The sequence below is a fragment of the Spodoptera frugiperda genome, chromosome 24 (assembly GCF_023101765.2).
Source record: "Spodoptera frugiperda isolate SF20-4 chromosome 24, AGI-APGP_CSIRO_Sfru_2.0, whole genome shotgun sequence".
Lineage (NCBI taxonomy): Eukaryota > Metazoa > Arthropoda > Insecta > Lepidoptera > Noctuidae > Spodoptera > Spodoptera frugiperda.
This window is the reverse complement of record NC_064235.1, coordinates 2,118,405-2,144,639: the sequence shown is the minus strand read 5'-3', so window position 1 is coordinate 2,144,639 and position 26,235 is coordinate 2,118,405. Positions and strand designations below refer to the sequence as shown.

Sequence of the window (26,235 nt, the reverse complement as noted above, 5' to 3'; positions counted from 1 at the left end):
CTATTTTCTTAGAAATAAATGCGAGAATCTATTGACAGTTTGAGGTCAGCTTGATGTGCTGTTCTGCACGTGTGGGGTCTTGAGTCTGTAATGAAGTAGACAGAGGTCCAAAGGTGGTACTATTAAAGGAATATGAGATCGCTATAAAATACACCCGCGGTTTTACCTGTGTCGTGGGTGCGTTTACAAATATACAAGTTCACATACACATGACACCCAGACCCGAAACAACAACGTCAAGGCATTTATTTCAATTAATCCTTAATTAGGCACTTTTGAAACGTCCAATTGAATTGACCGTCAGTCCGTGCGTCAATGAACCTAGGTGCTCGTTCCAAAGTGTAGCATCGAATGGAGAAGAACGAGCAAGAAATTCCATTCGTTACTCTTTTTAATCCATCAATTTATGGATCACACAAAGAGTTGCTCCGTGCGGGAATCGAAGTCGCTACACGTTGCACGGCAGCCAGTTGCCAAGCCACCGCGCCAACCGTGCAGTCAAACTCTTCACCTAACTATAAAAATATAACTCACACTTTATACTACCAAGCACATCACTACATAGTATAAAACAAAGTCGCTTTCTCTGTCTCTATGTCCCTTTGTACGCTTAAATCTTTAAAACTATGCAACGGATTTTGATGCGGTTTTTTTAATAGATAGAGTGATTCAAGAGGAAGGTTTATATGTATAATACATGCATAATATATCACCATTGCACCCATGCGATGTTACCTTTTAAAACTCATAAAACTGTAAATAACGTAGATAAAATAAGCTACAACGATTTAAAACCGTAAACGGCAACCGTTTACAAGTTATCTCAGTAATTGTACCGGACCGGGCCGTATCCGAGCCGGAAAGGGCGCCGGACGGTCTGCAGACGGCAAATAGGTTAGATACGTGTCCAAATAATTGGGTGATGTGGTTAGAAGGTAGTTAAAATTGTTTTAAAATATATTTTTGAGTAAATTCTACTGGGATTTTATAGGTTTTTAGAAAATGTCTCAGTAGTAGCACGGAGTCTGGAATTGTGTCCAGTATATGGCAATAGACTCAACCCCTATTACATGGGACTTATAACACAAATGGTGGAAAGTGGGTGTACATTGTATAGCGGCATTACGTGCCGTAATGTGTAGTTGCACCTCTGCCTACCCCTTCGGGGATAAAAGGCGTGACGTTGCTTTATAGTATATACATGTTTTGGTATATAATATTCTAAGATAAAAAGGTTGGGAAAATGTGTTAGATTTTTCTATTTAGATCAAAAATTACTGGACTATGAGCTTCCTCTACAAAAAGGGATATGCCATAATCTCCAGACTTGACAAACTGATTGGAGATCGCAGTTTGAAATGTTCAGACTTCACCAGACAACACTGCTGTCTAAATTTTGTCTAATGTGTAAAGTCGGGTGTATAACACCCGCGGGAAGAGTAGAGATGGTGGCTAAAGTATTTGTACTCGCATTTTAGAGAAAAGGGGGATCATCTAATGCCCCCTTTTGAAGTCATTTGAATACGCTGTCACGGTATTTCATGACTTAAAACAATATACATAAAATTTAAGTTAAAATATTTATCGAAATATTATTTTTAAGTACCAGGAGTCCATGAACGACCAGTAGTAAGTTGTAAACAAGTAATTCACATGAAAACAAAATGCATTCAGTTTTCTGCATAGAGCACTTTGCTACGATTATACTACGGCGTAGTACGCTACGATTATCCGTAGCACTGCGTCTACGAGGCGTAGCAAAATAAAAAAATAAATTTTTAAAATATGTTTTCTTAATACTGTAATGCGATATTTTGAAAGCAACATTAAGTCAAATGAAGTAACGCGCCTGATCAATATCATTCACGGGATAACTGCGCGACGAAAATTCAATATTATAATACAGAAAATATTTGCGAGTAAAATCAATATAGTATCATGTCAATGGGGGAATCCGTTTTGTACATTATACGATTCGTGTCAACAGTAAATTTCGCACAGGAACATATAAATAGTCTGCGAAACGAAACGCTTTCACCCACCCCCTCGGCCAAAGGCGTAAATCAATATTTCCATTGTTCAACCAAACTTGCGTTCTGCGCCATCTAGTTGTGACTACATGTACTATTGTGGAGTGTTGGCTACGTGACCGGAAACTTTTTGTTCGGAAGTTTTAGCCGATAGATGGCAGTGTACTCAATATTTTGTTTTGTTTTGTTTCAGGTATGGTTCGAGTATTTGTTTGGTTTGAGGCTGCGTCTGAAGGCTTTGTACAAGATAAGTCTTTAGTAAATATGGCAGAGAAACATTTTATACAACTTTTGTTGAACGAAGTTTGTAAAGGATTCTCTTTATTTAATTTCCTTGCTTCAATTATTTTGTAATCTGTTGTATTTCAACTGTACTGCCTCGTTGATAGAATAATAGGAAGCTAAACCGTCGACTTAAGTATCTTCGGTTTAATTCCCAATTTATTCAAAATATATTGCCGATATTTTCGTAGTGATATTGTGATGAAAATCAAAAAGTCAACATTATTTATTTCAAATAGACCAAGAAGGCACTTTTGAACGTCAATGCTAATATTATAATATTAACAAAGTCTGTCTTTACGTCAGTTCTTTAGTGAGACGATGGAACGAGCAACTACATAAATAAAAAAATATTATAATTGTAGTTGTGAGTTGTTACAAGTCCGACTGCCGGTCAATGGGTCTTGGGTTCGATTCCCAGGTCGGGCAAAATATTACTGGTTTTTTTTTTCGGTATTCCAATAATTTTTCAGTAGAAGCACTTAGTCTGAAATTGTGCCCAGTATACGGCAATAGGCTCACCCCATGGGACTTATAACATAAATTGTGAAAAGTGGGTGTCCATTGTACAATGGCATTACATTCCATAATGTGCACCTCTGCCTACGCCTTCGAGAATTAAAGGCGTGACGATATGTATGTATATGTATTATAATTGTTAAATTTTGGACGTATTGATAAGTTTCAATGTATATTCTCAACCGTGCCCAAACACAGCCCTGTAGCACGCACTCTGCAGCTAATTCGAATTCGATTTCCCATCAGCAACTCGTAAATAAATGGAATCAACCGTTTATACGTATAACGCGATTCCCATTCTAATTTGACCCTAATTGGATAATGATAGATCTTATTTTGATATATTTTGTATCTGTGGTATATTTCCAGTAGATAATTTTGAATTAGATAATAGGAATGATGACGGGGTATAAAAATTAAAAATCTATTTAGTCCGTCAGTTAGGTAATGAAACAATATTAGACACGTATTTTTTTATTTTGTCATATTATAAGATACTTAGATAAAACGAATCAAAGTTTAGGAGTGGGAGCAAATACGTCATTTCTACGTATAAAATATACCTAGAAGAGACGTCACGCGATATTTCAAATCAATATTTCTTCGAAAGTATTAGTTTCACCATCTAACTCAAAAATAATTATACGATTTAGACCAGTAGTATCGGAAATCTCTGGAGCTATTTTAACGGGACTGTCATTAGCAGCTGATGTACTAAGGAGTAACTTGAGCTACATTTACTGTAGAAAAATAATTTTATTTTGAAAATAAAATGCATTTTCTGTCAGGAATCGTTATTGTTTGTGTATATAGTTAAAAAAATAAATAGAACATACATTCATTTCCCATTACAATATTTCACAAAACTTTCAGTCACTAAATACTCCCCCGACCCCATAACAAATCACCATCTAATACTTTCATATACCTAAAGTATTACTGAAAATGAAATATTCGAGACATTACCATCGCGGACCGCTGTAAACAGGCTGAAACCAATCGTAATGGCTCATTAACCGGGTCGTCACAATCACAGCGGACTGAAATATAATTTCAGTGATATTAGGAACACATTACAGGAGAATTTACAGGGAAACGTAATGGTTATGTCATTTTGATATAAACGAACATTTATTTATTATAGAAGCCGTAATTTACAGGTTTTAAAAATAAATATGACTGCCTCGTTGGTCGAGTGGTCGCTAGTGCGACTGCCGGACAAGGGGTCTCGGGTTCGAGTATTACTCAGTTTTTTTCGAAAATTTCTCAGTAATAGTACGGTGTCTGAAATTGTGTCCAGTATATGGCAATAGACTCATCCCCTATTACGTGGGATTTATTACACAAATGGTAAAAAGTGGATGTACATTGTATAGCGGCATTACGTGCCGTAAATTGCACCTCTGCCTACCCCTTCGGGGATAAAAGGCGTGAAAATTAATAGAGAAAGACTCTACTAGTTTCGAGTCACAGAGGGACTCTTTATCATGAGTAACTTGCTCAGAGTTTAGTAGAGCTTTTCTCCATTAATGTACGTGAGTAAACCGTGATATTTAGTTAATTTAGTATCTTACGATAGTTATTATAGAAAAATACACCAGTTACATTATTTGTAGGTATAGCGGCATTACATGCTGTAATGTGCACCTCTGCCTACCTCTTCGGGGATAAAAGGCGTGACGTTGCTTTTTAACATTATTTGTTTACAAAAAAAAAAAGCTTGGAACCTCATCTTCATCCAATGACTTCTCCCACCTTAGGCGAGGCGAGAGGGAGTGTCAGACTCTCATCTTCATACCCCTAAAACAAGACTTAATAATTATCTATCCACAAACACACAAAAACTAACTCCCCACCCTGCCTATAAAAAGCGCAGTCATCTCACTAACTTTACAGATCCGCCCTCTACTTCATAAAGAGGTCCCTCCCTCCCTGGCCGCCTGTACCCTCCCCCCTCTCATATCATTAAGCACAGATAAGGTACGTTATGAAAAATGACCTCGCACCCTTTAATGTCAGGCTGGCATTGTCTCTGACACTTCGACGCGACATAATCTGTGGCCAAACTTGGTGGGTGGGGGGAGTAGTGGGAGCGATGCTATAAATATACTAATAATATTATATATGCGAAAGTTTTTATGTTTATTTGTTAGTTTCGATTCGAAACCTACCACCGGCAAAGTGTCAATGTGACTTTTCCCATTTATACGTACGGTACTTTCTAAGATGATTTAGACACCACTGACAAAGGGTGAAGGAAAACATCGTGAGGAAACCTGGGCTTATAATTTCTAATTATAAGTTTGAAATCGCCAACCCGCATTGAGCAAGCGCGGTGATTAATGCTCAAACCTTCTCCGTGTGAGAAGAGGGTTTTGGTCAGCAGTGGCCACTTACAGGCTGTTGATGTGATGTGATGATGAATAGAAACAAACTTATAAACATACATAGCACCTAATATATCTAACCTATCTCTGCCAGCCTCCTCTAATAATAATATCTTCCGATTTATTTCGTTGCGGGATCCAAGACAATCATTCATGTCCCTGGGACGCGGGACTTCAATGTGCCGGTGTTTGCATGGTTGTATCTACTGTAGATCCTGGCTTACAGGAGTGGTAGCGGTTTTGGGAGGCCAAAAAAAAAACAATGTAGTTGACTGCACGATGGGCGTGGTGGCTGGGCAACTGGCTGCCGTGCAACGTGTTTGATTCCCGCACGGAGCAACTCTTTGGGTGATCCACAAATTGTTATTTCGGGTCTGGGTGTCATGTGTATGTGAACTTGTATGTTTGTAAACGCACCCACGACACAGGAGAAAATCCTAATATGGGGCAACGTTTTTTTTTAAAGAAAAATACAATGTGTATAGCCTATTATAGCTGAGCATAGCTCGCCGCAGCCACATGCCGCTGTGTGCCGAGCCCTCGCTGCCCGTCACCCACAGACAGGGGCGTGTGAAACAAACGACCATCGCTCATGGTAGAACGAAACTGGACGATGTCTAATGTCTGTTTTAAATAATAATCTGTCTGTCTGTAGATTTGGTTGTCAGAGACAGAATTTCGATATGTTTTGTGTGGAGTTTGTGTTGAAATTATATTGCTAGTATGCAAATGTTTAAGTGTGGGTGAGCCATGCTCCGGCACGAATGAGTTGGTTCGACTGCAACGATACCACGCCCTCAAAGAAAACTGACGTGAAACAACGCTTGCGTTGTATAAGTGAGGTTACCGGAGGCCCAATTACTATCCTTCCTAATCACTGATTCCCCAACAACCCTTAAGTTCCTAACCCTGAAAAGGCCGGCAACGCACTTGTAACGCCTCTGGTGTCCATGGGCAGCGATGGTTTTTTTATGGGACAAGCCCGCCACAACCTCCCATACCGCTGCAACTCCTGTAAGCCAGAATCTACAGTAGATACAACCATGAAAACACCTGAACACTGAAGTCCGGCGCGTCCCAGGGAAATGAATGACTGTCTTGGATCCCGCAACGAAACAAATCAGAAGATGTTATTAGAGGAGAAGAAAAAAGGGCAGCGATTGCTTACCATCAGATGATTTACCGGGTTATATCATAAAAAAATAATAACTTTAATACACATAACTAAGATTCACTCCTCTATACCAGTCCACTTGTACTCAAGAGGTCCTCAAAGATCTGTGTGAACAATAAAATCTGGAGGGCGTCACGGAATATATTAATAACAGATCCCTGATTATGGAACCTGCTGACGACGGCGGGTTTATGGCGCGGAAGAGAACAGCGATGGGGCGGCGATGGGTGAAGCTATTGAGTTCAATCGTTAAGGAGCAAACGATGATTTAGGGCAGATTTTAGGAGTATGCCGTTTATATCTATAGCAGTGATTTGGGAGAGACTTGTAGTGTCACAGACGTATATTTATAAGTTACTAGCAAACTCGGTGAACTCCGTTTCGCCACCAATGATTTTCCCTGTTTTCCTGCGTTTCTCTTGATTTTTTCCTAATTTTTGTTTGCTATAAACCTCACGGAGCCCGTGACCTTTCCAACGAATGCAAAACCGTGCAAATCGGTTCGTGCGTTCTGAAGTTAGGTATAGTGTTAGGAAGGAAAACCCGACTTATTTTTATATTACTTAATACTAGCTCCTGTCCGCGGCTTCGCCCTCGTTCCTGTGGTATAAAAAGTATCTTATCACCTAAGTCAGCTCATACCCTGTCCGTATTATACCAAATAAACACCCAAAACACCAGAGGCGTTAGAATTGTGTTGCTGGCCTTTTGACGGCTAGGAATTTAATCGCTGTTGGAGAATTGGGGATTGGGAAGAGGGGTAATGGGGTCTACGGTAACCTCAAACACACAACGCAAGCATTGTTTCACGTCGGTGTACTGCTCGGCCGTGGTATCACTCCGGTCGAGCCGGCCCGGCAGTGCTGAAGTAATTTCAGAATGCTCTAGCACACATTAACCTGTACTCTCTTCATTGAACAATTTCTAAAGACTCGAATTACAATAAAAACTGCACAATAATCAAACAATCATAAAAACTATTTCTACACCCAGCAACTCGTTTAAATTCTCAGCAATTTCATAGCGAAATATCTCCAGATACTAACCAAACTAGATCGGAAATAAAATACAATTTCCTTGCATCGGATCGTCCTAGATACGATACCCGCGCGATCATTTCCCATCCCTCGTTACTCCCAACAAACTTTTTTTTAAGAAATATCCTCCATTTAGTCTTTTCTCACTTCATTTACTTGAGAACCAACTTCAATTTGCCGTCGAACAACTTAGATGTCGACTCTAAATCAAAAGTATTAAGGTTGGTTTTTCAATGCATTGTTACTTTATTAACAGCAGATATAAGTTTGCAAAGATTACTCGGTAACAAACTTTGATTTGCCGTTGAAAAACTTAGATTATCGACTCTAAATCAAACGTTTTAAGGTTGAATTTCCAATGCAATGTTACGTTATCGACAGCAGATTATAAATTTGTAGAAACGTCACTTGACAATTTGACATGACGCAGCGGTTTTGTTTTTTTTTTTCTAAAATGGAGTTTGGATCACGGTGATTTGGCCACAATGGAATTAAGTTACACTGAGGGCTTGTTCGAGCTGTTTTTTGCAATTTTCTCCGACTTAATGACGCAGTAGCTACTGCTAGTAAGTGAAAATAGTTTTTGTGAAAAAAACAAAATGGTTGTGTGGTGACATTAAGTTTTTTTTCTCGTTCATTTGATAAAAGACGATGTATAGGAGGCGTTATTTCGTCTAGTTTCTACTTGTTATCCATTTATCAGTCTGAGTGCTACTATCTACTTGGAAACTATTTCTTTTTTTTTTGATGACGTGTATTTTCGTGATTGTCTCATTGGTCGAATGGTCGCAAGTGCGACTGCAGGACAAAGTATTGCTAAGTTTTTTTCGGTTTTTCGAAAATGTCTCAGTAGTAGCACGGAGTCTGGAATTGTGTCCAGTATATATGGCAATAGACTCACCCCCTATTACATGGGATTTATAACACAAACGGTGAAAAGTGGGTGTACATTATATAGCGGCATTTCATGCTATAATGTGTACCTCTGCTTACCCCTTCGGGGATAAAAGGCGTGACGATATGTTGTGTGTATTTTCGTGTGAGGTAGGGGAAGGTCTTTCTAAATAAATTATAAATATTATACATCACGGTACTTGTTGACAAAAGTTAGCTTAGTACATTTTTTTTTTCTTAAAAAAACGTTGCCCCCTCTTTAAGCTTTTCTCCTGTGTTGTGAGTGTACGTTTACAAACATACAAGTTCACATGCACATGACACCCAGACCCAAAACAACAATTTGTGGATCATACAAAGAGTTGCTCCGTGCGGGAATTGAAACTGCTACAGGTTACAGCACCAGTTTCCCAGCCACCGTGCCTACCGTGCAGTCAATATGGAGCATTAATTCCGATAAATAAAATATATTAGAAAGGTCTCAGGTTCGATTCTCGGGCGGGGAATCATTGAAACCAACTTTGAAACTAATTGAATGATTTTATCTTTTGATTTCGAATAGCTACGGATTTCTAGATATTTATTTTCAGTAACTTTAAAATCATGTCCGTCGTTAGCTATACAGAATAATTATGTGTAAATATTTGCACCTCTGCCTACCCCTTCAAGATATTTATTGATATTAACGTGATGTTATACAATTACCAGCCTTGAACTAAATAATACTCACAAACAAAAAAATAAATTATTACATTCATACAACTATAACCACTATTTTCACACAAATAAAGTCTACTTTTCTATGACAACCAAACATCCACATCTACCACTCACACACATATAAACAAAATTAGCACCTATCACTTAAGCAATAAGGTCGATTTTCGCTTATCAAGACAAAAATATAATACTAGTAAAGAAAAAAATATCTAATTTGTACAGGGATAGTTTTTGTGTCCCAGATTCGAATCCGTGCCGTTAACCTAGTAATGTGATGTCATCTACCAGAGATAGGGTCTTGTATCGAAATGGAAGGCTTTACTTAGTAATGGAAAAAGTTATCTTCATGCTTTATATTCCCTGAAGGGGTGAGCAGAGGTATTTGAAGAATAGTATAATTTGGTATAGATGAAACATCGCTTGCGTTGTGTTTCGTTGTGTGAGTGAGGTTACTGGAGTATCAATTACCCCCTTCCTTATCTTCCCAATCCCCAACAAGCCTTAAATTCCTAACCCCTAAAAGCCGGCAACGCACTTGTAACACCTCTGGTGTTTCGGGTGTCCATGGGCGGCGGCGATTGCTTACCATCAGGTGATCCGTCTGCTCGTTTACCGGCTTATTACAATGCAAGATTAGCAAACATTTATACAATGCAACATTAGTCTTAAACACTTTCTGACAACTAATATAACATAGAATAAACATTTGAATTCCTTTTGTTTTGCTATAAATAGTTTTTTACCTTCACCCGTTTGCGGCTGTATTTGTTAAGGACATCAGAACCCCAATACTCTAGGATTTAGCAATTATAACCTCTCGACTAATCAAACACTTACTTTTTAAACACTATTTAAAAATATATGATCTTAATTAAAAACTTTAAAAACATATTTTCTCAACACATATTAGTGCTACGCCATGTACTACGTCACGTCATCCTGCGTAGGCATCGTAGCCGACGTAGCGCGGCTACGAGCTGTTGCTACGGGCTACGACGCGTAGCACTAATTCATTTCATTTGATTTTAGTACGCTAGGTTTTAATTATTATCTTAATAGCTGTTTGTAATATTTTATTTCATATATTTATTTTAAATCCTCTAAGATCACATTTCTAAATACTGCTTATAAAAAAACAAAATAAAATAATATTTAAAAAATATAAATAGGAGCCGACCAGTAGCAGGAGCATGATCCAAGCTAACGGTGCTTAGGGCTCCAGAGACAGAAACCTCCTCACAATACGTGCGACACCTCGAGGAGTACTGCCTCCTGCATCAGGTCCTTGATTGATCCGCCCAACCCCAGCTTCCTAAGGTGGCTGTCGAGGCTGTTGTTTGTCATTATATTTTTTTACTACCTTAATTTAAAATTGTTAGCCCCTAAGAGGCCGGCAACGCACTTTAACGCCTCTGGTGTTTCAAGTGTCCATGGGCGGCGGCGATTGCTTACCATCAGGTGATCCGTCAGCTCGTTTACCGGCTTATACCATGAAAAAAACAACCCATAATCTAGGAATTCTCCTGTATGGTGTGTGCGTTTACGAACATACAACGTGGGAATCGAACCCGCAACCCGCTATGTAGTAGCCAATCGCCCAACTACAGTGCCAAACGTGTTATATTGGAGACAATTATAATAATTCAAATTGAATTGAATTTAAACTGCACAGTTTTCTGCCTCGTTGGTCGAGTGGTTGTAAGTGCGACTGCCTAACAAGGGGTCTGGGGATCGAACCCAAGACTTTAAGTTAATAATTATTTTGCTTTGATTCAATATGTGTCGCTCTGTTTAACTTCCTAACAGGAATAAAGCGTGCAAAGAAAAAATAATATTTGTTTAAAATAAAATAATTTATTATTGAACGCCTAACCGCTGTACTCAGAGTAATTTAACGGTTACTTAAACCAGTCCTTAGTAATTGTTTTCGGAACAAAATGTCGTTACTAAGGAATAGTTTCAGTAATCATTAAATGTCTCTGAGTGCAGTATTCACTATATAAACTAACTCTACTGAAACTAACCTACTATTTCTTTGACATCTCAACCTAATATTTCACACCCATATACTAAAAAATACACACCATTCACCATTAACATTCACATATCAATATAAAAATACAACATAATGATATAAACTATATACATATAGCAACGTTACACGTTTTATCCCCGAAGAGGTAGGCAGAGGTGCACATTACGGCACGCAATGCCGCTATACAATGTACACTCACTTCACACTATTTGTGTTATAAGTCCCATATAATAGTAGTCCCATTAATTATGTATGTACCACCAACATATAGTAAGGAGTGGTATAAAATATAGTCGTGAAGATTCAAGCGACGTGTCTTCCCCGTCGCTTAAGAGCGCCATGGCAACGCCCATGTCGCTTTCCCATAGAATTTTAGTATAAAGAAATCTATATATGGGTTACTGGGTATAATTTTAACTATAACAAAAACAAAATTAGTAATAAAATCTATGAATTTCACATCACTATTTAATAAAAAATAAAATTAAATGTTGTCTATGACTACGACACATCTCTACACTACACAACACTAAACAATAAACAAAAAAAAATCGACTAAAAAATAACTAAACAAATCGACTAAAATAAAATAAACATCGAATCCCAGCCCTAAAATGAAATAAAGCCAATCGATTACTATATTTACTTATCGTACAACGCCCCCTAAAGTACATAAAGACGTTTGTTCCTACTTTGGGAATATAGTGCAGAATATTGTCCCATGTCGTCTACCCAGCGGGATGTCGTCATCGCGCCTTGACAACGCCTCACCCCACACTAAAAGCTTTCTAACCTATTAAAAAAGCTAGTAAAAGCTGTATAAAAAGTCTAAATTAATTATTTCAGGCTGTATTGACCCGCTGAGGGCAAGGACCTCTCCCCCGCCCCTAGCTTTGTTTATGCGAAATGAAATAATAAACGGAGTGCTATACACTACTCTACTGTGTGCGTATAGTTATTAAACTAATTTATACATGTGTGTGTGTGTGTGTAGCTCCTGTGTGCCTCTCTCGGTATCTGTGGGATTACTTAAGGAAAACAGTACAGAGATTAGATATAACACAAGTATATTGGTCTGCCTGCTACAGGCGATGCTGGCACCATATTGAGACAGTTTTCTTGAGCCCAGATCACTCGCCCGCCGTCTCTGCCCGGGTAGAGGGCCCTTACAAATCAATGAAACGAAAACAATACATATAGGATAGGAAAAACAACCTAAACATAACACATACAAGATACAATTTCCCCTAAAATCGAATAGACCACGATTCGCGTAGAAAATGGCCGGAGTTTGGAGATGCAGCGAAAAAATGTGGCGCGCATGCGCAGTGCGCCGCTCGATATATGCACCCTCCGGTGATCATGTGTTGAACCACTAGCGCGGGCGACACGGCGACACGGCGACAAGGCGACAAGGCGACACTGACACTACACACGACACTAAACACAGGTGCAGGGTACTAGGCTGACATAACCTGCAAGAGACATGTTAGTACAGTTTACACAAGGTGCGGCTCGCTGGTGGTGGCTCCATGATGCCATGATGTGAGTGCGACGCCACGGCCCGTTTGTCCGGACGCAGCAGTAACAGTGCACGTACTGCTGTGACAGGACAATATGGTCGTGGCGCGCGAGCGGGGCGGCGTCGCGCGGCCGAGTGAGGCAGCGTGGCTCGCCGCGCCGCCGCGCCCCGCCGCGCCCCGCCGCCCGCCGCCCCGCGCACGCGCCAACCCCCCCCGCAGCCGCCACGACACCCTCAATGAACGCCCACAATCAACTATCGATTTTCCAGTAAAAAAAATGCTTTAATTCATCAGCACGCATCTTTAGGGGTTGTCTGTGTTCCTTTCTGATAAACTTTCGAATCACTTAGTCGATTTTTTTAGTGACATCACTAGTGACGAAGCTTTTAACGTCTAGATTCCCTAAAAACATAACGCCCTGCGTCCACCGCCTAACCAGCCCAAAATCCCTACAAATTATCTAAGAAAAACACCAAAAATCATCATCATCTGAGCACCTATACAACCATCCATAACCAATCAGCTACTACATATAAAGTAGACAGAGAAATAACCTACAAACTTGTATACAACTTGAACAATGAAACAGCTACAGTACCAGTATCGTTCTACTTCTATTTCCCATCGAGTATTCGAAGCTAGCATTGTGAACAACTGGCATTTTATATTAAAACTTCCATGTCTAACTGCCGTACTCAGATTCATCTAATGGTTAGGTACTTAACCCAGTCCTTAGCAATAAGCTAGTTTCCTACTAGTCAAATTCAATACTTTTTTCGAAACGTCAGAAACGATATTTTCTATGAACTTTGTATGAAATACTCTATTATGACGTCATCAGATTTTCACGTCAAATAGCAGACTTATTTCTAGAAATTCAGCTAATAAATCAAATTTATGAATGAGAGTGTGATTATTTTTGAATATTTTATTGTATTGAAAAGTTGTAATAATTTATTTTTGACCCAGTCATCATCCCTATTGTTTTCTATACAAAATCGTTACTAAGGAATAGTTTAAGTAATCATTAAATGTCTCTGAGTACGGCAGTAAGCTCTCACACTTCGCTGACCATTTCTTAACTGTACGCAAGAGAATGAGATATTAAATAAATTTTCAAACAAAAAAGATTTATTTCTGTCAAGATTCTGCTCGGATAATATAATCTACGACTAGAGATGGGTCCTGACTTCGTCTGGTCTCGAAATGCTTAATAAAATATAAAGTCAAAGTCAAAGCATTTATTTCAATTAATACTAAATAAGGCACTTTTGAAACGTCAAATTGAATTGTCCGTCAGTCTGTCTGTCAGTGAAGCTAGGCGCTCGTTCCAAAGTGTAGCTTCGAATGGAGTAGAACGAGCAAGAAACTCCATAATATAGTCTTTAATATATAAAGAACTGATGAATACTGTATGTTAATACATTACTTAGGTATCTGTGCTAACCTAAGATCAATGGTGACGGTCAAGTCATTCTTCGTCTGTTTTTTTTTTAATGGCAAATTGAGCCGATGTCGACTATTCTGCCAATGTCAAAAGTAAATTGGAATAGCAAGAGTGAACACAATTATGATTCAAAAGGAACTAAAATTGTAATAACTGCATGTAAGCATAATACTCTTCAATTGATACAGTTGAAAGGTCTGAAATTAAAATACGTGAATAGTTTATGACTTTGACATCAACAATAGAGGATTCTACGTTGCTGGGTTGTGCCAAATACTGACGATGATAAAATATCTTATTGAGAGGCTTATTGCCCTTTTTTTGATGGTGGAAAATCATCCAATGTCTTCTCTCGCCTTGGGCGAGGCGAGAGGGAGTGTCAGACTCTTACTGACTAAACACCACCCCGTTCCTACTCCTGCTTTCAGAGCCGGAGCCCCGGTCACCTGCTAGGCGAACGTCTAGGCTTTAGGCTAAATAAAATGCATGTAGTTGTAAACGCGAGTTTTAATAACGCTTGCAATGCTAACAGTTAGAAAATTACATTTAGCATTAGTTCATGCATATATACTAGTTTCCTACTAGTTAAATCCAATACTTTTTTATAAACGTCCAAAACGATATTTTTTATGAATTTTGTCATCAGATTTTTACATCAAATAGCAGACTTATTTCTAGAAAATTTGCTAGAAAAATTGGAAAATTAAGTAGATCATCAAATCTATGAATGAAAATGTGATTATTTTTGAATATTTTATTGCATTGAGAAGTCGAAATTATTAATTTTTGACTGAGGAAACTACCCATACTCTTGCCTACACGTTTGTCAAATAGAAGTCACTGTACCTACATATTTTTAAATAGTCTTACATTTTTCCCTAACATCTACCATTCTTATAAAACACCAACACAACCACATCAACATACACCAACCTATCAATTAAAATTCGACTTTTTACCAATAGAATAAAATAGAAAATCTATTACCACAGCGGTGTAGCTTGACCTGCTGTTGTGTGCAGTAACTCCCGAGAGTTGGTAGCTATGGAAAGTAGGTTAGCAAGGGGCTCGCGTTGCTATGGCAACCGACCCGACTATGGTACTACGTACAGAGAGACGTCTCATCTGTGCTGATACTGTGATACAAAGATGTGTTATTGATAACAAAGATAAGATTTTCTTTGTGATAATAAGTAGTAATGTCTCGTTAATTAAATTGATTGAAAGGGTATTGGATTTAATTGCTGGTAGGACTTAGGTTTTTATTTATACGCTGAACAGTCGAACTGCACAGTTTTATTTTATTGTGCAGTTTTACGTTCAATACACTGTACAGTAAATACATACGATACATACACCAAAATGGATTTTTTTGCAATTTTTGTTCTGTCTTTTATTTTTTTGAGGGGGATAATAAAATTACTCCAAAGAATTCTCCCGCCTGGGCGAGGCGAGACTAGAGTGCTACCGACTTTTGTCTGACTTCAGTTAAACTGTATCCGGTTCCTAGTCCTACTTTCGAGCCGGAGTACCCCGGTAAATCCGCTAGGTAGTCTACATTCTTCGGACTTTGTTTGTCATCAGCCTGCAGCCTGTGGTGTCTGGTGGCTTAATGAAATAGCGTACTTTATTGGCAGGTAACTGATGTACTAAGGAGTAACGTAGGCTACACTTATTGCTCATACAGTCCATTTTATTAGTCACCCACGTGACCAAAGCCGCGAGCATTAGCTAGTATGACCTGTGGTATGACTTATAAAAATATTAGAGTTCATCCACATTGGGAGCACCTAGTGTATGATTATAAGTATCTATCTATTATTGCAATATCTCATAGCGTTATGAAGATAAATAAACACGTAATTTCGTCTCCAGCCCACGCAGCACGCTCTCTATTCAGAAATACGTCAATGTTTCTCAGAAATATGTTCGTGCACAAACAGCAAGTCTGCCTGTCTTTGGAGACTGTCTTGTTTTATATTGCTATCGGTAGGAATAAAACTTACTGTAAGTCTGTCTGGTAAGCGGTTCAGATCACCACAATAGGGCTAGGGCCGATGCCTGACCGGAGCTTTTGACTGCCTAGCAGGTTTACCGGGGCTCATGTAAAAGCAGGAGTTAGGAACGGGGTGGTTTTTAGTCACAAGAGTCTAACACCCCTCTCGCCTTGCCCAGGCGAGAGAAGTTATTGGATGATTTTACCCCTGAAAAATAAAAAGCGGACATACCGTAGTCTTAAGTATACCTACAACACTAGATGTATCGCGATTACGTTGTCGACTATGAAGGAAATGGTTTATTGTCGCTTTTTATGGTATAAGGCGATAAACAAGCAGACGGATCAACTGATGGTAAGCAATCGCCGCCGCTCATGGACACCCGAAACACCAGAGGAGTTACAAAGTGCGTTGCCTGTCTTTTGGGGGTTAGGAATTTAAGGGTTGTTGGGGAATCGAGGTTTGGGTTAATCGGGAAAATCCACATGATCACAACGAAACACAACGCAAGCGTTGTTTCACGTCGGTGTTTCTGCTCGGCCGTGGTATCACTCCGGTAGAGCCGGCCCAGCAGTGCCGAAGCATGGCTCTCCCACACTAAAAAGACGAAGGCTTCCTAAATATGATGGTGTTCAGATGGTAATTCGGAACATTTGCTTACCAGGTACACTAAACCTGAAACGCACTTGTAACTTAATTATGGATGTTAACGGCTTACTCACGTAACTGTTTGACGAGGAAAGCTCGAGAGAGCAGCGCGACTACTGCTGATGAATATGAATTCCTGCTAGCATGCCTTGAAACTAGTCGAGTTCCTTCACACAGTTACGTGAGTGCCGATAACATAATAATTAATTTAGTAGGCCCTTGTAACTGGAATGAGCGACGGGAATTGCTTACCATCTGCTACCATTCTCATTTACCCTATAAAAAATGTGTTGAGAAAATGCAAAATTTTTCTAGCACATACAAAATTGCATGTAGAATATTTGAAGTCCCTGCATTACTATGTGCGGTCACGGACTCGTCCGCTTGACCTGCTCCGGATGGGAGTGAGAATAAAATCATCACGCTTGTGTTGTGACAAGTGGAGAGGTAGGCAGGGAATAGGCTACTTTCCTACTAGTCAAATTCAATACTTTTTTCGAAACGTCGAAAATAATATTTTCTATGTAACTTTGTATGAAATAGTGCGTTATGACGTCACAAGTTTTTACGTCAAATAGCAGACTTATTTGCTAGAAATTTAGCTAGAAAATATCGAAAATTAAGTAGTTCATCAAAACAAAAATGAATGAGAGTGTAGATTATTTTTTAATATTTTATTACTATTGAAAAGTTGTAATAATTTATTTTTGACCGAGGATAATACCCATCATCACGGTCCACGTTATGATAAGAAAAGCCTATTATCATTCGGTACTGCGGACTACCTAGCGGGTAACCGGGGCTCCTGCTCAAAAAGCAGGAGTAGGAACGAGAGGTTTTTAGTCAGTATGATTCTGACACTCCCTCTCGCCTCACCCAAGGCGAGAAAAGTCATTGGACGACTTACCCCACTCAAAAAAAGCCTATTGTCATACAAAAGTCAGCGTTACTACTTGAGTTTTCGAATCCAACCAAAATAACGCCTTACCCGACCCGGGAATTGTTCCCAAACCTCTTATTAAGATAGATTTAACTAAAAAATCAAAACTAAAACAAACAAAAGTAGCAACCCTTTTAAGTCATACCGCCGTACTTCAGAGTCATTTAATAACAGTTACTTAATCCAGTCCTTAGTAATAGGGATGATGACTGAGTCAAAAATAAATTATTACAACTTTTCAATACAATAAAATATTCAAAAATAATCACACTCTCATTCATAAATTTGATGAACTACTTCATTTTCGATTTTTTCTAGCTAAATTTCTAGAAATAAGTCTGCTATTTGACGTAAAAATCTGATGACGTCATAATAGAGTATTTTATACAAAGTTCATAGAAAATATCGTTTTTGACGTTTCGAAAAAAGTATTGAATTTGACTAGTAGGAAACTAGCCTATTATTTTCGATACAAAATCGTTACTAAGGAATAGTTTAAGTAATCATTAAATTTTAATGTCTCTGAGTATGGCAAATAGACAATAATCCAAATTAATCACGTGCCTGTATTCTCGTTGCGCGGAACGATCGCGTTTAGTTTCGTCACTCATCCCCGCGATGGCGGCGGGGTCATTGACCCGGCAGGACAGCGGACAGATATTTGCAAATACAAGGGGTAGCTCCGGCTATAGTTGCCAAACTCGTATTTTGGAATAATGTGTTGTAATATGATAGATAGTGCATGTTGTTTGTTTGTTTCTTTCAAAATGGAGCGTTATAATGGTGTATTTTTTATGACAAAAGATATTTCGTCGGCTTATTGCAAGAAATCATTAACTGCAAAAAATATAGTGGACTTATTTTGACAATTTAAGATAATATTACTTCATATTTTTACGTTTGTAAACTTTATTTTTACCGGTCGTATTGGAATTCTTACTAATTTTAAGCGGTATTGTTTCAAAAAATAATATACTGGGCGCACTGTCTTTATAATAAGAAAAAAAACGTAACAACTAAACGTTATGTTGCGAAAACTTTTAAACATTACTAAATAATCTTGCTTTTATCATTCAGTTTTTTTCAAGTCCGAATAAAAAAAGGCTACAAATATAAATAAATAAATCATATTGCTTAGACATTTAATAATAAATTTAAGAATACAATGCTCAGTAGTAAGTTCGCACAAAGTAATTATTTTTTATTATACATACTTAGAATTTCATCGACCATGAATAAATAAATAATATAATTTTAAATAGGTATTTATAGTAATGCCCTAAAGTAATATAAAAATACTTTTCCCACTCACCGATCATAGTAAACATTTTGACACTTCAATGGCGTAAACTATTGAAATATTGACTAACTATAGAATGTAACAGTTTACGTAACCTTATTTATTTTATTTTTTCCCGTTCTGTAATATTTTCTTTTTATTTTAGGAATAGCTGAAAATATTACTCGTTAATTTTGTCGATTTAGTCACAGAAATAATAATTTTCATTGTAATTAACGTGACTAACAGTCGTACTCAGAGACATTATTTTAATGGTTACTTCACCCAGTCCTTATTAATTGTTTTGGAAACAAAATTGTTACTAAGGAATAGTTTAAGTTCTTATTAAATGTCTCTCAGTAAGTAAAGTAAATCATCAATTATAGATAAAACCACAAGCCCCACTCGCAAATCGTAGAAACAAATCTTGGAAAACGATTTAAATGCATGAATGATTCGTTCGGTCCCACTATTGACACTGCGTAACAAACTGCTGCCCGCCTCGCCTCTGACCCGAACGCAAATTAAAGAAACTATTTGTCAGCGTTGACGTTTTTCTCACTTTACGGCGTCTTAATTTATCGAAATTGAATCTATTGTAGTAAAACTATGCGTCATTCGGATGAAAGAAGTAGGTGTGTAAGTAGATAGTATTTTTTGCATGAAATTTGTCAGCGCTTGACAACTATTTTGAGAAAAAGACGTTGCTATGACCTGTATTGTAACAACGAATTGAAATTGGATTTTATAACCCAAGTACGATTACTAATATGTGTGATGAATTCAACCTTCAACAAATAATTATACTAATTTAATGAATTTCAACCTTCAACAAATAGTTATACTCATTAATGAAGATTAAAACCCATGTAAGTAATTAGTAATTTAACAATAAAAGCATTTCCAGTGAACTAGAGCTCTCACACGTCATAAATCAGACATGATATATGTATTTCTAACGACTAGATTTTACGTGACATTTTTATTACCGCACAGAAAGGTTCTCGAGTTCTATTATTTAGTGAATTGTGTGAGGATGTGAGGAATGGACCCTACATAGTGATCATACGAGATAAATTGCCAGATTCCTCCCTGATTTATAGCAGGACAGGGGCTTTCTTAAAAGATTCCTGGGGAAAGGCGCGCATCTATCAAAGTTGGCGAACAAGATTATGCCACTTAGCATTTCTTAATTTGTATAAAAGTGGGGATTTAAAAGTTTCCGAGGCAGATGTGATTAATTTATGCTTAGTATGAAAAATGTAAGCTTAAAGTTTGTATGAAGAGAAAGACGAGTACTAATGGTTAAAAATAACTTAACTTAGCACAAAACTGTATCTGTTTACTTCGATAACAGACGTTGCAAATTGTATTCATACGCGGTCATTAGGGAAACTACTATACTTAGCATTCCATTACTTACTGGACACGAAGCGTGTCCGCCTGTTGCCAACTGCCCCCGAGCCTCGAGGACTTGCCCTCCACTCCATACCACACCCTCAAACTGTGAGTGGGACAGTACACTCTATGGCTATAACCGATAGCAATAGCTATATTAGTTTCAGAGCGAGACAGCGACACATTTATTACGACCAAACTCTGAGTTGAAAAGAGATAGCGATATCCTCGTGGAGATGAAATGCGCAACTCGTAGGAGGGCAATTTTTGTGGAGCAGCTGTACGGATAAGTTCATTTTCAATAAAATAAAAGCTTTTCCGGCGGCGGCGTGGCGTGCGCTTTTCTATTAGACTACAGTTTTAACGTCTAGAATTTTTTAAAGGATATTATATTACTTGGAAAGCGATTTTAAATTTATTATTTTATTTTGTAATGGAACAAGGAGTTGTACACTTATGATATTATGTCAGTTTCTTGGTAACTTACACAGTAATTACGATTAATAAAACTATTATGCAAAAAAGGGATGACATTAGAAAGTTTTCTTCTACAAAACCCCAAAAATAACCTCGCACAGCAAAACTGTGGAATGAGCTGTCGTCCGTGATATTTCCGAACCGATACGACCTTCAAACCTTCAAGAAAAGAGCATACTCCTTTTTAAAACGCCGACAACGCACCTGTGAATCCTCTGGTGTTGACATCAGGTGACTAGTCTGCTCGTTTGCAACCTAATACATAAAAAAACAGGAATACCTATGTCATTAAATTACACATTGAAAAAACATATGTATGAAATATATGTAAATGCCTCTAAGGTATCTCTAATTAAAATACACATTTTATCATACACTTAAGTATACGAGATTGAAGTTGTATAAATTTTCCTACAAAATGGATAAATCTCAAACGAGGCGTCGGATATCAAATTTGCCTTCTGTTTCATCTCTTATTCAAATATTTGCGTTTGGCTCCCTCGCTCGGAGATTCTAAATCGAATAGAAAAGACGCGACGTTTCATCACTGAAGTAATTAAGTATTAAACATGTGAGGCAACATTTTCAAGTTACGCAAACATTTACATTCTCTCGCAAAATTTTGACATTTCTTTTCTTTACTGTCATTGTCACAATAATGACAGTAATTATCATCAATTTAAAAAAAAGCGTTGGTGGTAAACAATAGATTTTCGAATTACAACCTCCTTTGATTAAAATCTAATAATTACAAATGCTAGAAATGTTCGCTATTTGTGAAATGTAAATAATTATTACAGTAATTATGTCGTACGCAGTAATTCAATGAATATCAATTTATTTGCCAATAATTAGCTTCGAAACTTAATTCGTTATAACATTGGCGGGAAATTCGGATGAATGTAAACAGATCGTGTTTTGTTTTTTTTTGTCGTCGCCACAAAAGTGAAAGCGTCGTTGGACCGAATCCGACTCGTGATTCGGCCATCGATATTTACGTAAATTTAACGTAAATAATTTAGTTGTTAGCCGTGTACTGTTTGGTGCGGTAGTGACAATGATGGGGTTGTATTCTAGTGGGGCGCTGGGCGGTGTGGAGGTGCTGGATGGAGGGCTGGTGGGCGGCGAGCTGACGGCTCACGTGCTGAGCGCGCAGGCGGCCGCGCACGCCGCCGCCACGGCCGCCGCGGCCGCGCACCAGCAACACCAGCAACAGCAGATTGCTGTGCAGCAAATCAGTGAGTACCTATTTAGATTCCATTTCTCTATTTCTCATTTCTATGCCTCAAACACGGAACAGAAATACAGTTCTATGGACAAGAATAACATGGAAAAAAAAACAAATGAATGCCTTCAAAGCCATTTTATGCTTGTAAATGCATTGTGATGAATATTTCATGTATGCAGATTGCTTTTCCATACACAAATATACTGTAGAAACATCAGTTTTCTTGTTCCAACCAAGTTTGCATCTCTTGCAGTGCTTTACTTGAAGTTGTTTAGAGTTTTAAACTGTTTAAATTTGTTTTTCATAGTGGTATTGGAATTTTAAATAATGCTTATAGATATTGTAGGTCTTTTTCATTGTTTTTTCTTTTGAGAAACTAAGTAAAAGTGTTGCAAAAAGTGATTGAGATCACATTTAAATCATGACTAAAAACTAGGTTGAATGATTTTAAGTGGTTTTTGTTCTGAAATTGTGGAAAGCAGACATATTGGGTAATAAACCAAGAAAAAGACATTACAATGCATTCTACTACAGTAGAACTCCAATTATCCGAACTCCGACTATCCGAATCGCCGATTATCCGAATCACAAAAATTGTCCAAAAAAAGTCTAAGTGCGCTATTATTCTCCCCCGCGAAGCCAGTGTTTGCGCGTCAAGTCTTGACTTGACTTGTCTTAACTTGCCGTTGTGCCTACACAGACTTCCCCACAATTTAATTCAATAAAAAAATAGTGCAATATCAAAACATAGCTTTTATTCTCTTCAAAGGCATTTTTTTTTAAAAAATCCGATTATCCGAATATTTGATTATCCGAATGGGTCTCCCCATTAATTCGGATAATTGGAGTTCTACTGTATTATAATTTTATTATAACTTGTTATTTTGATAAGTATATTATATTACTGTATAAAATTATAGTCCACAATGTACACTATGGATGCAATAAAGGATTTGATTTGATTTAAATAGGTTACAAAACAATAACCTAATATTTATTCAAACATTATTATAGCATTGTAATAATTTCAATCAGACAATTCTCTTGTTCCATCACTTTTAATTATTAACTTTAGTTTGATAGACAATAAAAGAATAATCATTTAATATTTCAACTAATGATAAAAGACATACATAATTAAGTTGTTAAAACCTTTTTTTCTTATTGTAATAGTTACCTACCTTTCTCAGTTACATCTTTCTTACAACAATACCAAACACCGAAGCCCTAACCAAAGACCATCACAACATTGACCCCAGACCCCTATTTCCCAACAGAAACATCCCCGTCATCTGGGCGGTCTACCCCAGTGACGTCACAAGCCAATGGCACAGCCCCCGCACCCACGGGGAGCACCTCACCGTCGCCGAGCAAGCTGTTTGTGGGCGGGCTCAGCTGGCAGACTAGCTCGGAGAAGCTAAGAGAGTATTTTGCCATGTTCGGACCAGTTACCGATGTGCTGATCATGAAAGATCCTGTGACACAGGTGCGTTTGTAGATTGCTTGGTTTCCTTGTGTGATGTAAAGGTTTTGTATTGGTGTTGTGTGGATTGTGGAAGCCTTATTAATATGGGTTGAAGAGATTATAGTTTTAAAAATAATGTATTAATGTTCTTTTGAAGATACCTGTTAGTTGTACTATCAAGTAAATTGTATTATTCAATGAATTTTAAATTGATAATAATGTTATGTTTCCTTTTTTGGTCACAAATGCAACTGCTAGACAAGGGGCTCAGGTTTAATTCCCGAATCAGGCAAATAATTGCTGGGGTCTTTTCGGATTTTAAAAATTTTGTTTTAATTTGGCTTTTTTTATGAAATTTTAATAATCTTTATTCTTTTAAACTAAGTTATCAATTCTAAGTAACTAAATAGATATATTGTTTAGGTATTTTTATTACATAAACTGTCCACACAATACCAATACAAAAGTTTTGCATCTATCCTTAATATTATGCCATTATTTATGTAGATTTGAACTTAATTTAAACAAGAATGGTCCTAGCAACATGCCTATATGTACAAATATACTAAGTAGGTTTTATGTAGATAAAAAACTAATTCTATTTATACTTATTATAAAGAACTAGGTTTAAATCAAAGTCAAAGCATTTATTGCAATTAATCCTTAATTAGGCATGTCAAATTGAATTGTCCATCAGTCTGTCTGTCAGTGAAGCTAGGTGCTCGTTTCAAAGTGTAGCTTCGAATGGAGAAGTACGAGCAAGAAACTCAATGCGTGTTGGCGATTTCAAACTTATAATTAGAAATTATAAGCCCAGGTTTCCTCACGATGTTTTCCTTCACCGTTTGAGTAAAAAGTTCCTTCAAAGTATGTACATATAACTCGGATAAAGTCACATTGGTGCTTGCCGTTGGTAGGTTTCGAAGCCGTCCCTTATGCATGAGAAGTGTCTTAGACCACCGGACCATCTAAATTTTTTTTTATGAATATAATTTTTATAAACGGTCGACGTATCACCTGATGGTAAGTAATCGCCGCCGCCCATGGACACTTGAAACACCAGAAGCGTTACAAGTGCGTTGCCGGCTTTTTGGGGGTTAGGAATTTAAGGGTTCGGGAATTGGGGATTGGGAAGATTCGACAACGAAACACAACGCTTCGGTTGTTTCACGTCGATTTTCTGTGAGACCGTGGTATCACTCCGGTCGAGCCGGCCTATTCAAGCCGAAGCATGGCTCTCCCACACTTAAAAATAATAATACAATATTAAAACCTATTAATAACAGATTGAATTTAACACAGAATCGATGCTAAGCGCCGTAATGGCGGATCGAAAGCGTGACGGAGGCGATTTTTTACCAAGCATGAGATTTTCGACACTTGCCTCGGTCACTGTTGCCGCCGACATCTAGTCGTTGGTACTTAGTTGACCCATTGACTTTCTATAAGTTACTTCGATTCTTGTGTTGAGAACATTGATATTTTTTCTTATGGTATAAGCCGGTAAACGAGCAGTCGGATCACCTGATGGTAAGCAATCACAGCCGCCCATGGACACTTAAAACACCAGATGCGTTACAAGTGCGTTGCTGGCCTTTACAACGTAACACAACGGGGGTTTGGAATTTAAGGGTTGTTGGGGAATCTGACAAGGGTAAAGTTAAACTGTGATTGTACTCATTTTCGGTAACCTCGCTCACAGTTTTGTCAACGCTTCGGTTGTTTCACGTCGGTGTACTGCTCGGCCGTGGTATCACTCCGATTCAGCCGGCCCAGCAATGCCTCTGCACCCTGAAAAAACAGTACCTTTACTACTAACGGGCTCTTTAAAACTCATATTAATAAATGCTTAGCATTCCTTCGAATAATATGAAGACGTGATGTTATTCCAAACAAAATGCACAATACAATGTGACCGCAAAATATTTATTATAAGTAATCTATCGGCAAAAATGTTCATTGACTCTGCGGGTGATTGATCGCGCCGAATGCTGAATTAAGCAAAAACTATCCGCTTGCCAATCTGTGTTTATTGCGTAACTCGATAATAGTGTCGTCACCAACTAGGTATTTGTTGATTTTGTGAATTTTTAACCTTTTTTGGAGCGATTACGTGATCGCAGTCTATGAAATAGAAGTCGCAAGATCGACTGTTTAGCTTAGCTTCGTTGCTTAATTAGTTTATTGAGAAAATACTTACTATTTTCAGGTTTTTCATTGAAAATCACTACATAGTATAAAACAAAGTCGTTTTTTCTGTCCCTATGTCCCTTTGTATGATTAAATCTTTAAAACTACGCAACGGATTTTGATGCGTTTTTTAATAGATAGAGTGATTCAAGAGGAAGGTTTATATGTATAATTCATGCATAATATATCACCATTGCACCCATGCGAAGTTGGTGCGGGTCGCTAAGTTTTACTTGTAATACTTCTACAAAAGAGTTGTTTCAATTTGTCAAAAAGACGGTCTTTGATTGTACATAAAAATATGTAAATATAACATTACTGTTTCTCAAATTAACTATATGATAACATATTATTTAATTTTATACCTAAACTAAGGCATGTTGCTAAGACCAATATAACAAGGTTTCTTTAGTCGATAACTTTATATATTTTAAATTAACTTTGACCAATAAAAGTTTAAAGTTACCATAAAATAATGGTGCGTTTTATACGAAAATAGTAATCAGTTACTCAGAGTCATTTAATGATTACTTAACCCAGTCCTTAGCAATCGTTTTTGGAATAA

At 37.7% G+C, this 26,235-nt stretch overlaps 1 protein-coding gene across 3 annotated transcripts in view; it reads left to right on the top strand.

Annotated features, from left to right (window-relative positions):
* Positions 1 to 26,235, top strand: part of LOC118278623 (RNA-binding protein Musashi homolog 2) — a 140,571-nt gene that overhangs the window by 101,456 nt on the left and 12,880 nt on the right. Inside the window, exons 1-3 of one of the 3 annotated variants that reach the window (XM_035597921.2) lie at positions 21,462 to 21,570; positions 21,865 to 22,025; positions 23,275 to 23,501. In XM_035597921.2, the coding sequence (XP_035453814.1) occupies positions 21,542 to 21,570; positions 21,865 to 22,025; positions 23,275 to 23,501 (417 nt within the window). In that variant the 5' untranslated portion in view covers positions 21,462 to 21,541. Of the gene's footprint in view, positions 1 to 21,461; positions 21,571 to 21,864; positions 22,026 to 23,274; positions 23,502 to 26,235 lie in introns of those variants that run through there. The other 2 variants (XM_035597920.2, XM_035597919.2) reach the window with 2 other exon arrangements.